This window comes from Vipera berus (genome assembly GCF_964194415.1).
Source record: "Vipera berus genome assembly, chromosome: 7".
NCBI lineage: Eukaryota > Metazoa > Chordata > Lepidosauria > Squamata > Viperidae > Vipera > Vipera berus.
In genome coordinates, this window is record NC_138209.1 from 73,417,248 (window position 1) to 73,439,747 (window position 22,500).

The following is a 22,500-nucleotide window of genomic DNA, read 5'->3' on the forward strand; positions in this document are numbered from 1 at the left end:
GTTGAAAATCACCCAGCTGGCTTCCATGCCTAAGTCTGTACTTGAACTCACTGTCTCTTGGCAATTGGCCTAAAATCAGCCAGACAGAAACTATCATGCCTAAGGCAGATCTACAACTCACAATCTCCCAGTTTGGTGCCTTAATCAATACACCAAATTGGATCTTGTATCCTTGAGTTAGCTGTGCTTGCAAGAACAGTGAGCTAGCTGAGCGAGTTCTGTAGCAAAGGCCTGTGTCACAGATAAATTTAATCTCAAATTCGCCTTCCTGAATGGATAATGAAGTTGGATCGTGGCAATTGGCATAAGATGCATGGATCTAGAACCCCAAAGCAATTCTGGAATTACTGTTGCCCTATCTGTCTTCGTAGGCTATGAATTTCAAATGATTTCGAGTATATTTGTTTTGAGCCCTGGAGATGCAAATTTGTTTCCTTGCGTTGTCAGAGACATCAGCTCTTATGCTATGCTAAACGGAGTCTTTTTGTCTTCATTTTTTTAGATTGGGACAATTAATTCTCTTCACTAGGACTGTATATATTTTCCACCTGCACTGTTAAATTTCACCAGTACAGTAGAGAGAAACTCCAGCAAGTTGATACAGATTGTAATTTTTTTTCCAAGAAATTGATCACCCACTAGATTGTTTGTGGCTGTTTAGTGCCTTGGGTCACATTGTAGCTTGTAATACTCGCAGTTGATCATTCGCTTCTGTCAAGCTGAGAAACCTATCCGATATTTTTGTATATCATCCCTCCAGAGAATGTGCCTAATACCAGGTTGTATTTCGCTTATAATGTTGACGGTCCCAGTTAGTTGCTATGATATGTCAGTTCCTAGAGGGTTTTTTTTTCTCCTTTTCTTAATCTCTCTGTCTTTTAAACCTATCTGCAAACTGTGGTGTCCCTTCAGCTATCTTGTTTCAGTCTGCACATTTACAATCCTTAAAGCTCCGTGCCAGGAAGGGTCTATGACAATTCACCACAGCCAACTTGCTGCAGCCAACTCGCCATGGTCAATTTGCCACGGTCAACTTTAGAATAGAATAGAGCTGGAAGGGACCTTGGAGGTCTTCTAGTCCAGCCCCCGCTCGAGCAAGAGAACCTATGCCATTTCAGACAAGTGACTGTCCAGTCTCTTCTTAAAAACCTCCAGTGATGGAGCACCCATGATTTCTGGTGGCAAGCTGTTCCACTGGTTGATTGTTTTCACTGTCAGGAAGTTTCTCCTTAATAGCAGGTGGCTTCTCTCTTTGGTCAGTTTCCAACCATAGTTTCTTGTCCTTCCCTCTGGTGCTTTGGAGAATAAAATGACCCCCTTTTTTGTGTCAGCCCCTCAGATACTGGAACACTGCTATCATGTCCCCCCTGTTTCTTCTCTTCTTTAGACTAGCCAAACCCAAGTCCCGCAGCTGTTCTTCGTATGTTTTAGTCTCCAGGCCTTGGATCATCTTAGTTACTCTTCTCTGATTTTTTTTTCCAAACTCTCAACATCTTTATTTGTGATAAGGTGATTCAAATGGGCTGCAGTATTCCAGGTGTGGTCTTTAGAAGAAACTATTTTGCAGCACAAGGTTGAATTGTGGGGTCCTTGGTGCCCAGTGGGCTTGTTTGTTTTCTTGCTGACATTTCACTACCAAACTAGGCAAGATCATTCGTGCCAGACAAATGTGGGATTTGCTATCTAACACTGAACCTATTACCTAGTTTGGTGATGAGATATCTGCAAGAAAACCACCAAACTCATGAGCACCATGGGCCCGCAGCCGTTCTTCGTATGTTTTAGTCTCCAGGCCTTGGATCCTCTTAAGTTGCTCTTCTCTGAACTCTTTCCAAGGTCTCAACATCTTTTTTGTACTTACGGCAGGACAACCCGCCACACCCACAACTCGCTGTGGGGACCAGAACTACACTGATATCAAAGAAATAGTAGGATAGAATAATTGAAGAAAGGATGCAAAAGGAGGGACAGAAAACGTGAATGGCAAAAATTAAAATATTTTTATTTATTTGTTTTAAATAATTAAATAGAATTGTTAAATTGTCCTGCAGCGGGTTGGCTGTGGCAAGCTGTCCCATTCCATGCCATTCCATGCCTTATAGCAGTGATGGCAAACCTTCTAGAGGCCGAGTGCCCAAACTGCAACCCAAAACCCACTTGTGTATCATCGGGTTCCGGGTGGGCGTGGCCCATTTGGTGGGTGTGGCTGAGGTGGTAACGGCAGACTGGGTGGGACTAAAATGTTCAATCAATTCCAACTTTGCGAGCTCTTTTTTTTTCCCATGAGAAGTTGAAATTGATTGATTGATTGAACCTTTTTTTTTTTGCACATGGCGGCGGAGGCCTAAACCAAAAAGGTTTTATAAATCCCAGCTGAAGGCCTAGGACTGGGCCGATGGCGTGCGTGCCCACAGAGAGGGCTCTGTGTGCCACCTGTAGCACCCGTGCCATAGGTTCGCCACCACGGCCTTATAGAGTTACTACACATCTATAAAGTAGTAGTGCTTCACTTACAACCATTTGTTTAGTGACTATTCAAAGTTACAGTGGCACTGAAAAAAGAACTTACAACTGATCCCAAGCACTTATGACCATTCCAGCATCCCCATGGTCACGTGATCGAAATATGAAGTGCTTGGCAACTGTCTGTGGAGATTCTCAGTCATCCAGGTGTTGAAGGAAAAGTCTTCATCACGGTTCAGTCCAAGCCGGGAATAAACAACATGGCAACTGCTTTAGAAAGAAGGTTGCAGTTTATTGAAGAGGAGAGCCAGACAGAAAGATGGCTCTGGAAGAAAAGAGAGTGAGCACATGTAGGGAGTGGGTTTTTATACCCTCTGGGGCTCTTGAGGTTGCTTCCTGTTCCTGTTTGAGGCTTTGTATTTCCTGTGTCATGTAATTTTGACCTGTGTCCCTTTGGCATCTGTGGGTTAATCCTATTATGTCCTGTCTTAGAGTTTGGGTGGGGTATGTAGATTTTGGATGTCCTTGTCTTCTTAATCTTCTAGCTTCAACCTTCCTGAATGGATGATCACATCTGCATTTCTACAGAGCTGGTTTCTGCTTGGGGGAGGGAGACTTGGGGATATTAAGAAAAAACTGGACATGCTTTTCTGCCTATTTAAGATCCTTTGAGGAAATATATTTTTTCTGCCCTTCTCTGGGTGGTGGTGGGGGGCTGACTTCTCACACAGGTCCTAGTTATGCCAAAGATGGTTTTTCATGAGGCAACTGGGCTTTCTTGTTTTTCTCCTTCAGCTGAAGAAGCTTCTGGAATGAGAAGCAAAACATCTTCAAAGAAAAACAAGAAACTCCAGTTGCCTTGTGAAAAGGTATCTTTGGGATGCTTGGCAACTAGTTCATATTTATAACGGTTGCAATATTTTTTTTTGGGGGGTGGTTTGTCGTGCAATCGCTTTTTGTGACCATCTGACACGCAAAGTCAATGGGGAAGCCATGGGTTCATTGAACAACCACGTGACGAGCTTAAGATTCATTTAAGATCATAAAATGGAGCAAAATTCACGTAACAAGGGTCTCGCTGAACAACAGAAATTTTCAACATTTGCAGCATGTGGTAGCTATTTGCCACTTTCTCAGCCAGCTTCTGACAAGCAAAGTCAAGTGTGTGGGGGGGAGGGGGAACTGGATTTGCTTAATGACTGTGTGATCCACTTAAGAACCGCAGCAATCCACTTAACAACTATGGCAAAACAGTCATAAATTTGGTCGTGATTCGCTTAATAACCACCTTGTTTACCAGTGGAAATTCTTGCCCAACTTATGGCTATAATTCAAGGACTATCTCTACGATGCAGCTGTAAAGAATAGCATGGGAAATCCTGTTCAGCTTGTTAACCATGTTGTTTCTTGATTTAACTTATTGCTGTCTTTTCATCTTATTGCTCCTTTTTTTCCCTCCATTGGGTCTCTGGCTTATGTTTTTTCCAGCTATATCAGCCTTGGGGAAAATCCTGGATACTGAAGTCCAATTTATTTCATTTGATTGCCCCAGGAGACCTCAGGGCAATTCTTCAACCACATGCCAAGACTTCTCCCTGTGGTGAAGGACATTAATTCTCATTTTCTTCTAATGCTCTTCTATAAAGATGTCTAGTTACAGCTAATAACTCCCTGTCTAGTCAGATTTGCCGGCCCCTTTGGATCCATTTTATTTATGATGGTCACTGATTGATCAATGTGATTTTACTTCTTGGAATGCAGTGCCAACACTCCTAGGTAAACCAAGCAGGAAATAGAACAGCATGAACTAATTCTACTTTATTGTAAGGCTACATTAAGAGAATCTTGCAAGCCTGAAAGTGCAAGTCTCCTTCTGTTCTCTTTTTACAGCCTGATTAATTAAGGTGGTTCTTGCCTAAGTTTCTCTGACGGTTAAGCTACTGGGGGCTCCTGCCTCTCTTCTCGGATACCTCCTTTGCTACCTCCTTGGTAGCAAAAAACGGCTGCAGGACTTGAGTTTGGCTAGTCTAAAGAAAAGAAGAAACAGGGGCAACATGACAGCAGTATTCCAGTATTGGACAGGCTGCCACAAAGAAGAGGGGGGGGGGTGTCAAACTATTCTCCAAAGCACCAGAGGGCAGGACAAGAAATGATGGATGGAAACTGATCAGAGAGAGAAACAACCTGGAATTAAGGAGAAACTTCCTAACCGTGAGGACAATTAACCAGTGGAACAGGTTGCCTCCAGAAATCGTGGGTGCTCCATCGTGGGAGGTTTATAAGAAGAGGCTAGACAGTCAGTTGTCTGAAATGGTATAGTTTCTCCTGCTTGAGCCGGGGACTGGACTAGAAGACCTCCAAGGTCCCTTCCAGCTCCTATTCTATTCTATTCCCTAAATTCATTCACCCATTCCATTTCATCACACACAGAGACACACAACCATTCACATACCTTCTCCCCTTCCAAGGGAAATAGATTGTGGGCTACGAGAATGAAATGTAGCTGTGTTGCTCCTCCTCCACCTCCTCCTCCTCCTCGCAAATCTCTCGGAGCACACAAAGTGTCTGGTAAATCATCTCCACTTGAGTTGGCATCTGTCTTTCTCTTGGGACTCCCCCCCCACCCATGTCTTATATCCCTGATATGGAAGGACCTGGTTCATTTCCCTCTACTTGGCTTTTTGAGAGACTTAAAACTCCCTCCATCCCATAAAAGAAATTTGCATGCTAGTCCAAGTCAATGCTTGATTCTTGCAAGGTTGATAGCTTTCTAGGACAGGGTTTATTGGGGTGTTTGTCATGAAAACGATGTACTAATTGCAGTGCATGAACATCTGTTGCTACCTTCCATCGTCTTATGACTTTGGATAGCCTTCCCAGTGTATGAAGTAAACAGAACAACCAAGTTGGAAGGGACCTTGGAGGTCTTCTAGTTCAACCTCCTGCTCAAGCAGGAAACCCTATACCATTCTCAACAAATGGCTGTCCAATCTCTTCTTAAAGACTTCCAGTGCTGGAGCCCCCACAGCTTCTGGAAGCAGGTTGCTCCACTGATTCATTGTTCTCACTGTCTGGAAATTTCTCCTTGGTTCTAGGTTGCTTCTCTCCTTGGTTAGTTTCCATCCATTGTTTCCTGTTCTGCTTTTAGGTGCTTTGGAGAATAGGCTGACTCCCTCTTCTTTGCACATCTAGAGTTTAATGCCATTTCCACTTTGTACTCTTCTCATCTACTAGAATAGAAAGGACGATGCTGTCTGGAATATAGAATGCACAGTCTCTCTCTCTCTCTCTCTCTCTCTCTCTCTTTCTTTCTCTTTCTTTCTTTCTTTCTTTCTTTCTTTCTTTCTTTCTTTCTTTCTCTCTCTTTCTCTCTGTGTGTGGGATACAGGACAAGGGGTTTTTTTGATGCTACCAACTGCAAGCAAAATGCTACTAGTGATTTGATTAGTTACCTGGGAGGGATCAATAAATGTTGAGTCTAATTTTTGCTGAATTAAGACATTTTGTGTCGAGCCACACCAAATATTTTCTACCCCACCTATATTCTATATTCTATAGTCTATATTATTATTATTATTATTATTATTATTATTATTATTATTATTATTATTATTATTATTATTATTATTATTATTTATTAAATTTTTATACCGCCCTTCTCCCGAAGGACTCAGGGCGGTGAACAGGGCATATAAATAGAAATACAAAAGTTAAAAAAGGATTAAATAATTGCCCAATTAAAACAATCAGAATATAAAACCCATTAAAACCCTAACGTTCCCCCATCAGGCCAGGCCAGCTTGTTCGAATAAATGGGTCTTTAACCCGCGCCGGAAGGAGCGAAGATCCGGTGCCGTCCGGAGCTCAACCGGCAGTTGGTTCCATAAAGCCGGGGCGCTTTATGCATCTTTATGCATCTGTTGCTTTTTTTTCTTTTTTTGCTTGTGGCCTTTGCCAGTTTGAACTGTTCTTTTAAGAAGCTTTGGCCTGGTTGCCTCTTGTGCAGACTCGGTGGTGTGCAAAATGGTGCTTTCTTGTCTGGTTGTTGGTATCACTCATGGGTGGAATAGATCTGTTGCCTAGAACCGAGACATACCAATAGAAGAGTGTGTAGCACTGTTGTGAGCAAATTCAGCAAGAGGTACAAATTAGTCCAGCTGTCTTCTTGTTGAGAGTTGTAGCATTGTAAATATTGTTGTAATAGCCACCGTACGTAACCTTCTTGGCTTCTCCCAGATAATGGGTGAATTTTCATATTTAATACTTGCAAGACGGCCATCCAAAATTTGGAAGTTCATTGACTTCCTTTGTCAGGTATGATGTGATTGACTAATTCTCTATATCTAAAGATATAACTAAAGACATTGTGGGCTGTCCCCTGACACCACCGGATGACATCGCCAGGGCTCGTTGCCTTGGAAGAGTGAGGAAGATTCTCAGGGACGACTCACACCCTGGACGGTATCTCTTTACTCTCCTACCATCCGGTAGGAGATATAGGAAAATAGCCAGCCGTACCAACAGGCTGAAAAATAGCTTTTATCCATGGGCTGTTAGGCTTTTAAATGGGACATAATCTTATGCAGAATTGACTTGGGAGGCCGGTGTGTGGTGTAGTTGGTTCACATGGTGTGGTAGGATGGAGGGTTTGTTGTCACTGTGTGTTGGGGGGAGAGAGCACGGGGGGAGGCTCAGCTAATCTCAATGTATACATGGTTGTACTTTGACAATAAAGGTTCATTCATTTGTATGGCGCAAAAAAAATGAACTGTTTCTCGGATCGTTGGGAGAAAGTCATTAAGTGAATTTTTGCTCCATTTTATGACTTTCCTTGCCACAATTGTTAAGTGAATCACTGCGATTCTTGAAATAGTAATACAGTTGTTAAGCTTCCCTGTTGACTTTGCTTGTCAGAAGGTCACAAAAAGGGGATCGCATGATGCCCGGGACACTGTCACCAATGTAAGTCAGTTGTCAAGCATCTGCATGTAAATCACGTGATGCTGCAGTGGCCACAAGTGTGAAAAATGGTCACAGGTCACTTTTTTCAGGGCCGTTGTAACTAAGGGAACTGTTGTAAGCCGAGGACTCCTTGTGTAGCCCTTCTCAGATGGAAGATCAGCAATGAAGTCTAGAAAAACAGGGTACCAGGGTTGGGGTGGCTAGACATGTTTATTGGTGGCAACAATCCAATGGGCTTATCAGGAAATGGTTTTTCTCCTTTTTTTAAAAAATCCCATTTATATCCCGCCCTTCTCCGAAGACTCAGGGCGGCTTACAATCTAAGAAGCACAAATCAATGTGCTTAGCAGTAGCCTTCATTCTATGTATATGCCCGCTTATTAGGGCTTTCACACACACCCCCAAGTGGCATTATTACAAAGTCAGCTTAATTGCCCCCGACAATCTGGGTCCTCATTTTACCTACCTCGGAAGGATGGAAGGCTGAGTCAACCTTGAGCCTGGTGGGACTCGAACCTGCACTAATTGCAGCCAGGCAGCAATTGACAGACAAGGCAAGAAGAAACCTATTTTTTTTATCTCAACATGGCCTTTTGGTCAACAAAATTCTCTGAGGAGATAAACTGCCTTTTTAATGATTCCTTTGCTTTCTTGTTGTCGTGGCCCAGCTGTAGCACTTCCTCCCTTAGGGGAAGAGGCACAAAACAAACATCTGTTGTGCAAGAGCTGCCCTACCGCCGTGGTAAAAGGTGAGGTGCTATTTTGCTGGGTTACTTGAGTTAATCCAACAGGGCCCTAGTCTAGCCATCCTACTGCTGCTGAGCCTTGATCTGATCAAAAGAGAACAACAATAACAATAGCACGTAGATTTGTATACCGCTTCATAGTGCTTCAGGGCACTCTTTGGGCGGTTTACAAAGCCTGCATATTGCCCCCAACAATCTGGGTCCTCGTTTTACCCAACCTTGGAACAATGGAAGACTGAGTCAGTTGTGAGCCCTGTCGGGGTTGAACTGCAAGGCTGTGGGCAGAGTTTTGCCTGCAATACTGCATTCTAACCACTGCACCACTTAGGGCTCCTAGAATTTACCTTTCCACTGTCAGACTTTCATGTTGATCTGCCTTAGGGTGGGACTCAATTTGCATGCCTGCAGTATTGTTGTGTATGTGTGTGTGTGATTAACAGTGACACCCCAGTGTTATTGGGGTGTGTGATTGGGGAACTCCATACTCTGGCTTGCATGACATAGCATCTGGAAGCTTGTTCTAAGAGCCTGGGATTTAGGAGATGTTAAAAATCAAAGCAAGGAAAGAATTGTGTTCATGTTATTTGCCAGGCTGTGAGAGATTTGGTGTTCTGCAGCATCTATAAATTGTTACGATCAATATGGACTTACATAGGGGTGGGCAGCTCGTTCAAGCAGGTGTCTCCATCGTTGAAAGGAATTTTTTTTTTTTTACTGCCAACAGCTATTTCTAAAAAAAATGTACTAATTCCTCTCTTACAGGCACGGAGCTCTTGAGGAACATACACATGGAAGTAAATCTCCTGTCCCACTTTCTCTGTTTGGAGTAGAACTATTCCTATCCCCTACCTCTGGTGAATCCATTTGCACATTAAGTGGGAGGGCTTGGGGTGGTGGTGAAGTGACTGAAACGCAAAAAAAAAGTGGTCTCACTCTGCTACACGGCACTCGGGATTCGACCCGCCAAACTGCCAACCTTCTGATCGACAAGCTCAGCGTCCTAGCTTGGAAATGGATAGGTCACTGGGAGCTTGCTTATATCTCTTTAAGATTTAAAAGAACTCTGGTGCCAGAAAGATAGTAGAAGTTTCACTGAGAATTAAGGCTCCTTGGAGTGTTCAGACAACAGAATCGTTCATGAGATTTCTCTTTTTATTTCCTTACATTTTTTTAAGGAGTAAAACAAATTTGCATTTTATGCTTTGTGCTCACCTCATCATGTTTAGAAAATATCCTATCTTCATCCGGTCTACTCTTTCCTCCTATGTGAAAATATAATCAGTCACCCAATTGTTTTTGGGCTACTGTTCATCTTGCTATGGATCTGGTTCAGGGCAATTCCCTACCTCATTTACAGCAGGATCCAGGAAATAATATTTTTTCTCTAAGTCTCAGCTGCCTAATCCCTAACTGGTTTTCTGGAGTCTACTGTTTATTTATGTTATGCCAAAAACGTCCACTGTAAATCCTTGCGTTCACTTTCCACTTCAAGACCTCAAAGCTTTGTTTGAGGTCTTGGTGATCATTTTTAGTTGAACAAAAGTAACTAGCTAACTTATTCATTTACTTTCTTTCTTACTTGCTTGTGTACTTACTTAAAAACAATTACATAATCTCCCATCTTTCAACCAACTTTGGACAGTTCCCAATCAAAAGTTAATAACAGAATGACAGAGTTAGAAGGGACCTTGGTAGTCTTCTGGTCCATTCTGTTCTGTTATTCCAACATCTGTGGCACCTAGTAGACTAAATTAAAGTAGTCTACTCGGTGCCACAGATGTTGGAATAACAGAACAGAAAGTTGAAAGGGACCTTGGAGGTCTTCAACCTTCTGCTCGGTCAGGAAACCCTTTGCCATAAGTGGCTGTCCAGTGTCTTCTTAAAAAAATCTCCATTATTGGAGCACCCACAATTTCTGGTGACAACTCGTTTCACTGATTAATTGTTCTCAATTCAGGTAGCTTCTCCTTTGTTCTAGGTTGGTTATTTCCTTGATTATTTTCTATCCATTGCTTCTTGTCTTGCCTTCAGGTGCTTTGGAGAATAGGTTGATCCCTCTTTCTTCTCTGTGGCAGCTCCTTAGATATTGGAACACAGCTATCATGTCTCCCCCAATCCTTCTATTCATTAAACTAGATGTACCCAATTCCGGCAACCATTCTTTGTATGTTTTAACATGAGTATCTTGAAAGAAACAGCTTACCTCCTATCCACATCTCCTCAAGACAGCTTTCTCCTTTTGTATTATGCTCACGTTTGTAGATCGTATCAGGAACCTGAGATGACTTAAGGGACTCAGATACCTGTGTTACTATTTTCTTTTCCAAAACAAAACAAAACAACAACAACAAAATCCCCTCCACTCCAGTGTAATCAAGAAAGACAGCAGGTTGTCTTACGCAGAAGTAATATGCACAGATGATCAATTTAACAGCAGATGAACACTAGAAATAATGACTGAGCGTTCCTATCAGTGTAATGAAACTAATGAACTTCACTGTATTTACTTATTATAACCTTTGAGGGACCTGCCTAACAATATTTGCAAGTTTTGCTTTCCTGTTCAGATTAGTTACGTGTCATTTACCAATAGAAAATCAGAGTAGAAAAGGACATAATTGTCCTCATTCTTTTATGGGTATGAAGACTGTTCTGAACCAATTGCTGAGCTCCTTATGATTTATCAGAATAACGACATTTATGTTTCTTTCTCTATGGAGTTCAAGCACCATGGAGACCAAACTTGCACCTTCTGACTTAGACACAATGATTTAAGGAAGATCAGAATGCAAGAAGATATAGATTCATTCAATATTTGGTAGCCAGCCAAAACCATACCTATAAACAAGAGGGTGAGGATCTTGCCTCATTTGTCTTGAAACATTTGAAGTAGGAGCAAACTTCCAAACATGTTTGATACCTAGGACTTTCTGGTCCTAACTTTCATAGAAAATATTAAACTATAATGAACTACTGAGTTGATGTATCTTGATAAATTTTGGGCCAGGGTTATCCTTAGCAGTAGTCTTAAAGTAGAAAGAAAAAACGTATTTCTTTCTGTGAAATTTCCTAAAATATTGGAGACCACATTTGATGGAGTAACATAAATCACAGTGGTGGACAATGGAGCTAGAAAAGGACAAACTTTACTTCTACTGATAAAGACATAAGAGGGACCATTACGGCATACAAAATAGCGAACATTTAGTCCAGGGTGTGTCTTTATCAAGACCTAAGGAATCATTTTTTTTATTCCATTAATATCCCGCCCTTCTCCGAAGACTCAGGGCGGCTTACAAACTTAGCAGTAGCCTTCATTCTATGTATATGCCTGCTTATTAGGGCTTTCACACACTCCCCAAGCGGCATTATTACAAAGTCAGCTTAATTGCCTCCAACAATCTGGGTCCTCATTTTACCTACCTTGGAAGGATGGAAGGCTGAGTCAACCTTGAGCCTGGTGGGATGCGAACCTGCACTAATTGCAGGCAGCTGGTGTTATTTAAGGAGGCATTAGCCCACTGCTCCACCAAGGCTCCAAAATCATCACTGATTTTGAAAATCAGGCCATTTAAATCATTAGGGAGAAAGTCATAAGACAGTTTGAGATCTTTCCTTATTAATCTTACACTTATAGTCTTATAATCTAGAAATAAAGAGGAATGGTTAACAATCTGTGGAACAGCTTGTCTTCAGAAGTTGTGGGTGCTCCATCACTGGAGGATTTTTTAAGAAAAGATTGAACAGCCATTTCTATAGGGCCTCCAGGTTGAGCAGGGGGTTGGACTAGAAGACCTTCAAGGTCTTCTAACTCTATTATTTTGTTATTCTGTTATATATATCCTCATACTTGTCTTGGTACCCTAAAGCCATCCCTAGTATGGAAAATATATATAAAACTTGGATTGCTGACAAAGAATTAAAGGGAGACTGATATAGCTATTTCAAGCTTCTTTGCTCTCATCAGTCAGCCACAACCTTCTGAGATTCGAACCTGGGCTGCTTTACATGTTAGGCAGTTGTTTTAACCTCTAGGCCACAGGCTCTTTCTCACTTTGCCAGCTGCATTAGGGAAGGAAGAGACGAGGGGAGGAGATATATCTTGAGTAATTTGAGCACCTCGTTGGCCAAAATATGGGTGAAATCTTTTGCCTGTATCAGCCCAAACTAGGGCCATCCACAGGCAGCAAGTTGCAACTACGACAATTGTTTGTATTAAATAAATTTGGATTGCTGACAAAGAATTAAAGGGAGACTGATATAGCTATTTCAAGCTTCTAAAACTTACAGTTTTAGCTAAGACTACTTGCAGAGAAGAACTTGCTGTGTGATAGGACCTTGTTGTTGTTGTTGTTAGTTGCAAAGTCATGTCTCACCTATCGCGACCCTATGGACAATGTTCCTCCAGGCCTTCCTGTCCTCTACCATCTTCTGGAGTCCATTTAAGCTCATGCCTCCTGCTTCAGTGACTCCATCCAGCCACCTCATTCTCTGTCATCCCCTTCTTCTATTGCCCTCAACCTTTCCCAGCATGAGGCTCTTCTCCAGTGAGTCCTTCCTTCTCATTAGGTGGCCAAAGTATTTGAGCTTCAACTTCAGGATCTGGCCTTCTAAAGAGCAGTCAGGGTTGATCTCCTCTAGGACTGATCGGTTTGATCACCTTGCAGTCCAAGGGACTCTCAGGAGTCTTCTCCAGCAGCATAGTTCAAAGGCCTCAATTCTTTGGCGCTCAGCCTTTCTTATGGTCCAACTTTCACTGCCATACATTGCAACTGGGAAGACCATAGCCTTGACTATATGCACTTTTGTTGACAGGGTGATGTCTCTGCTTTTTACTGTACTGTCTAGATTTGCCATGGCTTTCCTCCCCAGGAGCAAGCGTCTTTTAATTTCTTGGCTACTGGAAGCTAATTATGGAAGAAATAAATATGAGGTCAGAAGTGATTGTGGTCCCAAAGTAGGAACCACAAGCCTGCAAACTTTCTTTCATGTTAAATTACAGATGTTTTCAGCACAGGTAATATCACCCATATTAAAAGGCATCTGGAATTCTAAGCAAAGCAGTGTTAAAAAAAAGGTAAAATGCCTTTTAGATGGTGTGCTACAGAGACTTTTTGTCTCAGATGGGGAAAAAAACAATCAAACAAACTCAGCAACAACAATAACAATGTGAAGTCACTGTAGTTTTCCGAAATTGCTAATGTCTTAGGAATATATATCTGGACTCTAAAGTGGCAGCTTTATCTGAATATATGGACAAATTTGATTGCTTAAGTGGAGTAACTAAAGTGAAATAATTCATTTCTTAATGGACAAATTTTGCACCTGATGTGATTTCTTTTATTGTGGATGGATCTTTGGGAAGATGAATTGCGCTATAAAAATTATAAATAGGCGGCAACGAGAGACACATCATTTAGAAAAGATATTGCAATATCATGTAGTGAATAGCAGTTTATAGCAGCACAAATACATTCATTTATAGTCCAGTTCTATGATGAATAATTAAACCACACAGTAAATTATGATCTCCACTGAAGTTTGAGAAGATAGGATATTAAATGACTAAGTGTATGGCAAATAGGGGGGGAAAACTTCAAGATGACTGTGCATGATATTTTGTCAGAAATCAGAAATTAGTCCCACAAAGTATTTTCAATAATATAAATAGTGCCATTGTCATATTAATGTCATAACATTGCTTCATTCTTTCATGGATCACCCCTTTAGGGAGTTAATTTATTTTCTCCTTCAGTTAGTGAAGCATATGTTAAGAATAATATTACTGAAAAAAGACTATTTTTTATAGAGACATTAAGGGGGAAAAAACCTACCTTTTATTTCTAAACTGGCCATTGTTTTTTTTCCCCCAAGCTACTAATATATGTCAACTTCTTTTAAGCCAATCAGCAATACTTCTCCTTTGGGCTTCAGATAAAAATAAATAAATAAATACTGATTAATGCTCATCCATTAATAGGTTAAAATAAAACAATAGTGTGGGGCAGGTTCGCTTCCATCATAAGAAAAAAAATCCATCTCTTTATTGAAAAGACACAAGAATAGATTCACTGCTGTACTTCTAGTGTGCTCACGATTCCTATCCTGCCTGATTTACTTTAATTTAAAAATTAAATGGGAATCAAGCTGTGCACAAGTCTTCAAATATCTTTCCCCCCCCAAAAAAAAAGCCTCTAGGCCCCAGAACAGGAAATTTTAGCTTCATATTATAATTAGACATATGACCATTTGCCAAGAAACATGACACAAAAATTTAAGAGGTGGATTGAAAAATTATACTTTTGGAGATGGAGAGAAAACATAGTTGGAAAGGAATCTCGTGTTCTGGCAAACAAATATTTTTGGGGGGTTGACCACGTCAGTCTCAAAGTTTGTGATTGGAGGTAGCCATTTTCTGAGAATGTCCGTGAAATGTCCTCATAAAATCATGTTGGGTCTGCTAGACTCCAGGGCTGAAGTCCTTGTATCTCCCCTAAATCAGGTCAGATTCTTTTATCTCTGAGAGGTGATCGATACAAAAGTAAAATGTCAAGAATTTTATACAAGTTCAGAAGAAGAACTAATGTGGAAGCGACCTTGGAGGTCTTCTGCTCCAAACCCCTACTCAGGCAGGAGACCCTATATCAGGTCAGACAAATGGCTATTGAATCTCTTCTTGAAAACCTCCAGTGATAGATCACCCACCACTTCTGAAGGCAAGTGTTTCCATGGATTAATCCATCACTTAATTGTGAGAACAATTGATCAAAAGAAATTTTTCCATAGGTCTAGGTCAGGGGTAGGCAACCTTGGCTCTTTTATGACTCATGGAATTCAACTCCCAGAATTCCTCAGCCAGAATGGCTCAGCTTGGAAACCTCTCCCTTTCCCCTCAGCATGGCTGGCTCAGGAATTCTGGGAGTTGAAGTCCACCAGTCATAAAAGAGCCAAGGTTGCCTACCCCTGGTTTAGGTTGATAAGTTTCTACCTGTGGTGTCTTGTCTTGCCCTCAGGTGCTTTGGAGAATTGGTTCATACCTCGTACAAACCACCCAAGGAGGCTGTGAAGCTGATGAATTGAAAGTGCACACAATTATATCATCCCTTGTGTGAAATTCACTTCCCCGTAGATACAAAGGGGAGCTGAAATTGTCGCATCCCCTTTCCAATAGGTTTGTTTTTACTCTTTTCTGGATGCAGTGAAGGGACCTTTGATGAGTCTTTCCTGCCCCTTCAGTGTTGGAGAATGCAACAACGGGTGTCTGTGTGCAATAAATGAAGTCCTAGTGTCAGTTAGGTCGTCCAAGTTACCTTGACATTTTTGAATGAAGACAATTCCAAAATCATAATTAATGCATGGATACATCCCAGTGGAAGCTCATGGTGTCCATTGCTGGCATCAGGAGCTGGAAAGTTTTATGGAGTATGTTGGTGAAAAATACCATTTCTAGAAGTGATAACTTTGGTGGGAAGGAATGAAGTAAAAGAAGCATTTTTATTTTTTTTCCTAACCCTGCCACAACTTTCTTTCTTTCTTTCTTTCTTTCTTTCTTTCTTTCTTTCTTTCTTTCTTTCTTTCTTTCTTTCTTTCTTTCTTTCTTTCTTTCTTTCTTTCTTTCTTTCTTTCTTTCTTTCTTTCTTTCTTTCTTTCTTTCTTTCTTTCTTTCTTTCTTTCTTTCTTTCTTTCTTTCTTTGATCTCTGATGTGGTCTGTCTGCCCAAATCCCAGATGTTGGTTTTTAAAATACCCAAGTGTATGGTAGTGCTACCAACAGCTAGACCGTACTGTAACATTTATAGCATCTATAACATTTTGCATCATTCTGGACGTTATTCACATAAGATTTATACAATTTCCATCTGCTGAAATCTGTGACAGCTTTAATCCCATGCCCTGAAAAAAAACAACACACTTCTCTTTGAATTATTTTAACACATCAGCCAGCTGTTTCATGGATCTCCCCAGCTGCACCTGTGGGTGAAGGAAGACATTGCAGTTTTAATGTCTGGGTGGGACTGCGTAACATATGTGAGGTGTTTGAAAAAAAGAGAAGATACGTTGTGAAGGATTTCCATCGCAGCTTAGACAATAAAGTTCTCTAAACTCATAAGACAGCTCTTAGGGCACTTCAGATATCACAATGTTGAAACAGAATAACAGAGTTAGAAGGGACCATGAAGGTCTTCTAGTCCAGAGGTCTCCAACATTTTGGGGCTCGTGGTCCAGAGGGAAGGAGAGCAGCTTCCAAATTGGTGTGCAAATGTGGGTGAACGCAAAGGGAGCCATGCACACAGGCACAGCACTAGCAGCCCCGTTTGTGCATGCGGCATGTGCTGGTGCGATGCACATGTGCAAATAGCTGTGCACCCTTTGCAGTGGCTAGCAGCCCCGTTTGTGCATGTGCAAATGGGCCACGCAACCCACCCGATGCTAGCGGCCCCATTTGCGCATGTGCAAACGGGCTGCGCACACCCACCTGGTGCTAGCAGCCCCATTCAACCCCACACAAATGGGGCTGTGGGCACTAGCATGAAGGGAGAGAGTGCATACAGCCATTTCTGCTGCCTACTGGCCAAGAGCCCGCAACCCAGTCATGGGCCATAGCCCATAGACTGGGGACCCCCTGTTCTAGTCCAACCCCTCACTCAGATACGTAGTAAAACCCTATACTATTTCAGAAAAATGGTTGTTCAATCTTAAAAACTTCCAGTGTGGGAGCATTCATAACTTCTGGAGGCAGGTTGTTCCGCTGATTAATTGTTCTCATTGCCAGGAAATTTCTCCGTAGCTCTAGGTTGAGTCTTTGCTTGATTAGTTTCCATCTGTTGCTTTTTGCTAACAATTGCTAACAAACCACCAAGAAGCATTTACTCTTCATGGCAGGAGTAGAGATTCTGTTGTGGTTGCATTACAGCTTCCAGCATCCATGAGTATGATTTGTGAATGTTGGGGTGGTATTAGAATCCAACAACATCCAGACCTTCCCAATCCTTGAGTTACATTCATGCAAAATTAGACAGACTGAGTGGAGTGACTTTGCCTCATGCTATTCCTTGCATTTCCAAGGACCTGGGAAAAAAAAACAAACAGTGGACACCCATAGATAACCCTTGACTTATGGCCATTAACTTAACAAGAATTTGTCTTAAATAAAAAAGGTGACTTACAACCGACGCTCAGAGTTATGACTGTTGTGCCACCTCTGCAGTATACATGTTCATGATTTGGGCACTTGGTGACCGGCTCACGGGTATAACCGTTGCAGCATCCTACAGTCACGTGATCACAATTTGCAACATAGCACCCACCTCTGGAATAGCCTACACCTCCCCAGGGTGGGATCTGCCCCACCTTCCTATCCTTCCAGAACAGCTTGAAGATCTTGACTCTACTGGTTGGCCTGGGGACCAGTGGTGGGATTCAGCCGGTTTGCACCGGTTCGGTAGAACCGGTAGCTAAATTTTGTTGAGTTTGGAGAACCAGCTGAATGCACACTGCTTCTGGAACTCCATTCTAGGCTTTGGAGGCCTGGAGGAGGCCTCCCAGGCCTAAAACAGCCTGCCAGAAATGCGTAGATGCCACTTCTGGAAGTCTGTTCTAGGCCTGGGAGGACTGGAGGCCTCCCAGGCCTAGAACGGCCCATCAGAAGTGTGTAGATGCCACTTCCGGAAGTTTGTTCCAGCCTCGGAGGCCTGGAGGTGGCCTCCTAGGCCTACAACGGTCCACTGGAAGTGCATGGATGCCATTTCTTGAAGTCCATTCTAGGCCTCGGAGGCCCAGGCCTGCATCCACACAGAGAACCAGTTGTTCAGGTATTTGAATCCCACCCCTGCTGGGGACCCAATGGGGGAGTGTAACTCTGGAGGTGGCTACAGATAGTCCTCAACATATGGCCACAACTGAGACCAAACTTTCTGTTGCTAAACAAGACAGTTGTTAAGTGAATTTCACCCCATTTTGTCACCTGCCTTGCCACAGTGGTTAAGTGAATCACTGCGGTTGTTGAGTTAGTAACATGTTTGTTGAGTGGAACAGGCTTCCTCCGTTGACTTTGCTTGTCAGAAAGTCGTGAAAGGAGATCACGTGACCCCAGGACAGTGCAACCGTTGTAATACGAGTCAGTTGCCGAGCATCTGGATTTTGATTAGGTGACCATGGTCGTGTGAGAAACGGTCATAAGTCACTTTTTCCGGTGCCGTTGTAACTTCAAACGGTCACTAAACAAACTGTTGTAAGTCAAGGACTGCCTGTATTAGTTTGATAGTAAACCGCCCTTCCCCGCCCCATGTTCCCTGCTTCCCCTCACCCTTCTCTTAATCTCATATTGCTGTATTTTCATTCTTTATTTTATTGTTTCACTATTTTACTACCGTTACGTTTACACTTCTTTGCATTTCTCTGTTTTTACTATTGTAAGCTGCTTAGAGTAGCCCATGGTGAGATACGTGGCTTTGATTAATAGATGGACCTCTTCCATTTCATTCTATTTTTGTTTGTTTGTTTTTTAATTAGAAACATGGAACACCGATCTTTGTCAACCTTCCAACACAGTATTTAAATAAAAGTGGGCTATATTTTTTTCATATCTTTCTCTCAAAAGTTTCCCCGGGCATTTTGAGAAAATCAGATAGATTCATTTGTTGTTGAACTGTCAGGTATAGGAAGTCCTCCACTTATGACCAGAATTGAGCCCCAAAATTTACATTGCTAAGTGAAACATTAGTTAGGTGAATTTTGCCCCATTTCTCAACCTTTCTTGTCACAGTTGTGAACTGAATCACGGCAGTCGTTAAGTTGGCAACGTAGTTGTTAAGTGAATCTGGCTCCCCCCCATTGACTTTGCTGTTCAGGACGTCACAAGAGGGGATCACACGATCTTGGGACGCTTCAACCGTCATAAAGATGGGTCAGTTGCCAAGTTTTTTTGAATTTGGATCACATGGCCATGAGGATGCTGCAGCAATTGCATAAGTGTGGAAAACAAGTCTTAAGTCACTTATTCCAGTGCCGTTGTTACTTTCTATTGTCACTAAATGAACTGTTGTAAGTTGAGGACTACCTGTATCCAGTGGTGGAATTCAAATACCTGAACAACCGGTTCTCTTATTTGATGCAGGCCTGGGCCTCTGAGGCCTAGAACGGACTTCTAGAAGTGGCATTCATGCACTTCCGGTGGGCTGTTCTAGGCCTGAGAGGTCTCCTCCAGGCCTCCCAGGCCTAGAATGGACTTCCGGAAGTGGCATCCATGAACTTTTGGTGGGTGTTCTAGGCCTGAGAGGCCTCCTCCAGGCCTCCCAGGCCTAGAACGGACTTCCGGAAGTGGCATCCATGCACTTTTGGTGGGTGTTCTAGGCCTGAGAGGCCTCCTCCAGCCGTCCCAGGCCTAGAACGGACTTCCGGAAGTGGCATCCATGCACTTTTGGTGGGTGTTCTAGGCCTGAGAGGCCTCCTCCAGGCCTCCAAGGCCTAGAACGGACTTCCGGAAGTGGCATCCATGCACTTTTGGTGGGTGTTCTAGGCCTGAGAGGCCTCCTCCAGGCCTCCAAGGCTTAGACTGAACTTCTGGAAGCCAGCCAGTTTTCTGAATGCAGCAAAATTTAGCTACCGGTTCTACCGAACCGTTGCAAACCGGCTGAATCCCACCACTGCCTGCATCCAACCTTCAATCGCATTTTGCAAACCTGCTCTGTAATGAACTCGACATTCCAATGAAGGTGTAAGTATATAGTTTACTTTATACTAACCATAGTCCATAGCTGTTGTGATTTTCTACAGTGGGTGGATGAACTGTGTTTTACAAGGTGCATTTTTTAATAATAGTAATAATAATAATAATAATAGAAGTGATTAAGAGTGGCGTTCTTCCAGACCCTACCTTTCGAGTGACATCCAGAATCTTTTCTTTTGCAGCCGTTCCGTAGAGTGACGTTTTCAGTTGTGAGTCAGCCTCAAGACCCACATCAAGGGTCTTTGCAGAGTTGCTATGACAGCGGTCTGGAGGAATCTGAAACGCCAAGCAGTAAGAGTTCTTCAGGCCCGAGGCTGGGTGCCCTTCCACTCCCAGAGGACAACTATGAAAGGACTACGCCGGATGGCAGTGTTGGTGAGGCAGAGCATATGGAAAATGGTAGGGGCAAACACAACACTCACAACACTCCATTTGCACTAGGGGAGTCCATGTCCAGTAGACTTGGCAAGAGGTCAGTTGGGAGAAGCGGGAAAGAACCTTGACCGAGAATTTCACTTTGATTTGACGGCTTCCTCCAAATGGGAGTCTTTACTAAGCCCCATTGAGCTGGATGGGGCTGACGTCTGGACAGGCAGGTTGCAGGTTTAAGGTTAGATTTTAACCTTTGAACCTTGACTGCAGGGGTCTCCGACCTTTCTAGCTTTGTGGATCGGTGAGGGAGTGGGGGGGAAGAGAGAGAATGGTTCCGTGCAAGAAGCAGGCGCACGTGCTTGCATGCGAAACTCCATTTGTGCAAGCAGCTGGGGCACCTACCCACCATTTGCATAAATGGAGCTTCTCATGCAAGCGCCCGTGCCAGCCGCTTGCACAAACGGAGTGCAAGCAACCATCGCTGCTGCCAATGGAGTTGTGTGCGCTCGCACACTCACCCACCACTTGTGTGGCCTGGTTTCGAACAGACCGTGGCCTGGGGTTTGGGGAACCTCTGATTTACTGGACAGAAAGATAGAATCTAAATTAAATTAAACCAGTACCACTTGCTACTAATAATAATTTCAGCGATGCGTACTAAAACATCGGCACACAACCGTTCATGAAAGTATCACCGGGTTGGGACGTCTTTCACTTATGACTGGATTAAGCTGATGATACTTTAACTGACAACATCAAGACAGTAGTGTGGGGGGGAAATAATCAGTTAAAAGAATTAAAACAGCATTGCTGCCGTAATCTCCTAAAGCTAGAAAAATAAATCAATATATAATCTGGTTAAAACACACATACACACACACAAAGAGAGGATCTATTCCCTTAAAAAAATAGCTACCTACCGTGTTTTTGCTATTATAATTCTCTTAATCATTGTTACATTCAAGATGTCCAGCATTAGCTAGAAGAAAATAATTGTCCTTCAAAGTTTATTGTCTTTTTAAAGACTGTGTAGACGCTTCCCCCAACCTACAAAATACAATTATCTGCACATATTGATTAAAGTGCACATGGTGAGGGGTGAATTCAATGGATTCAGGTTTTTTTTTAAAAATCATTAATGTGTTCATTCCCTGTTTAGTTGCCTTTGGGACACCCAATTACAAAGATGTACACATGGCTAGAGCATCCATTCCTTTTTTTTCATAAAACAGTATTAATCATGCCAGATTCCATGAATGCTGAATTATTTAGAAAGAATGACAGGCGTCCAGTTTTTTTTTTCTTTTGCAGCTGTTAGGGCGGGGGGAAAAAATCAGAACATTTCATTTTCAAACCTGGGATCATGGATCTCAGGAACAAGATTGCAATGTTGTTGCCTGTGCTGTATTTAATTATATATATATATATATATATATATATATATATATATATATATATATATATATATATATATATATATAATGAAAAAGAAGCTTTTGTCGGAATCTTGCATCATTTGGGGTGGGGGTGAAAGAAGGCTCTGATACTTAAAATGAAACACAGCATAACGTAATTTTAAATTCGAATCTCAGAAGGGTATGACTGACTGATGAAGACTAATGAGTCAGAAATGCATCTCAGCCTCCCTTAATTCTTTGTTAGTAATTTACACACACACACACACACACACACACACACACACACACACACACACACACACACACATATATATATATATATATATATATATATATATATATATATATATATATATATATATATATAATGAAAAAGAAGCTTTTGTCGGAATCTTGCATCATTTGTGGTGGGGGTGAAAGAAGGCTCTGATACTTAAAATGAAACACAGCATAACATAATTTTAAATTCTCCATTTACTTCCTGATGCATTTTTAACCATCCGCTTCCATACAAGTCTATCCTCGTCCCCCTCCCCCCACTTTCTTTCTCCCCCCCCCTCACTTGATCTGAACTTTTCTGAATTAAATTATAATGAATTTTATTTCTGTAACGGCAAAAGAAGCTATTGAATGACAACATGTAGGGAAATTATAACAAACGAAACAAGAGTGTATAAATGAGGAGATTGTCCGGGCTGTTGTAAGGTAGTTTTGCTTTTTTTTGAAGGGGGGGAAAAAGTTTTTTATCAATAGTTAATGAATTGATTAATTAGAGGTGCAACAGGCTCATCAAAGCAGCAGAGAAACTCTTT

At 42.1% G+C, this 22,500-nt stretch overlaps 1 protein-coding gene across 5 annotated transcripts in view; it reads left to right on the plus strand.

Moving 5' to 3' along the window:
• Nucleotides 1–22,500, plus strand: part of PCDH7 (protocadherin 7) — a gene marked incomplete at its 3' end in the record, with an annotated part of 485,916 nt that overhangs the window by 226,552 nt on the left and 236,864 nt on the right. For 4 of the 5 annotated variants that reach the window (XM_081333139.1, XM_081333135.1, XM_081333136.1 and 1 more), the window contains one exon: nucleotides 20,081–20,297. In XM_081333139.1, the coding sequence (XP_081189265.1) occupies nucleotides 20,081–20,297 (217 nt within the window). The remainder of the gene's footprint in view (nucleotides 1–20,080; nucleotides 20,298–22,500) is intronic. The other variant, XM_081333138.1, reaches the window with a different exon arrangement.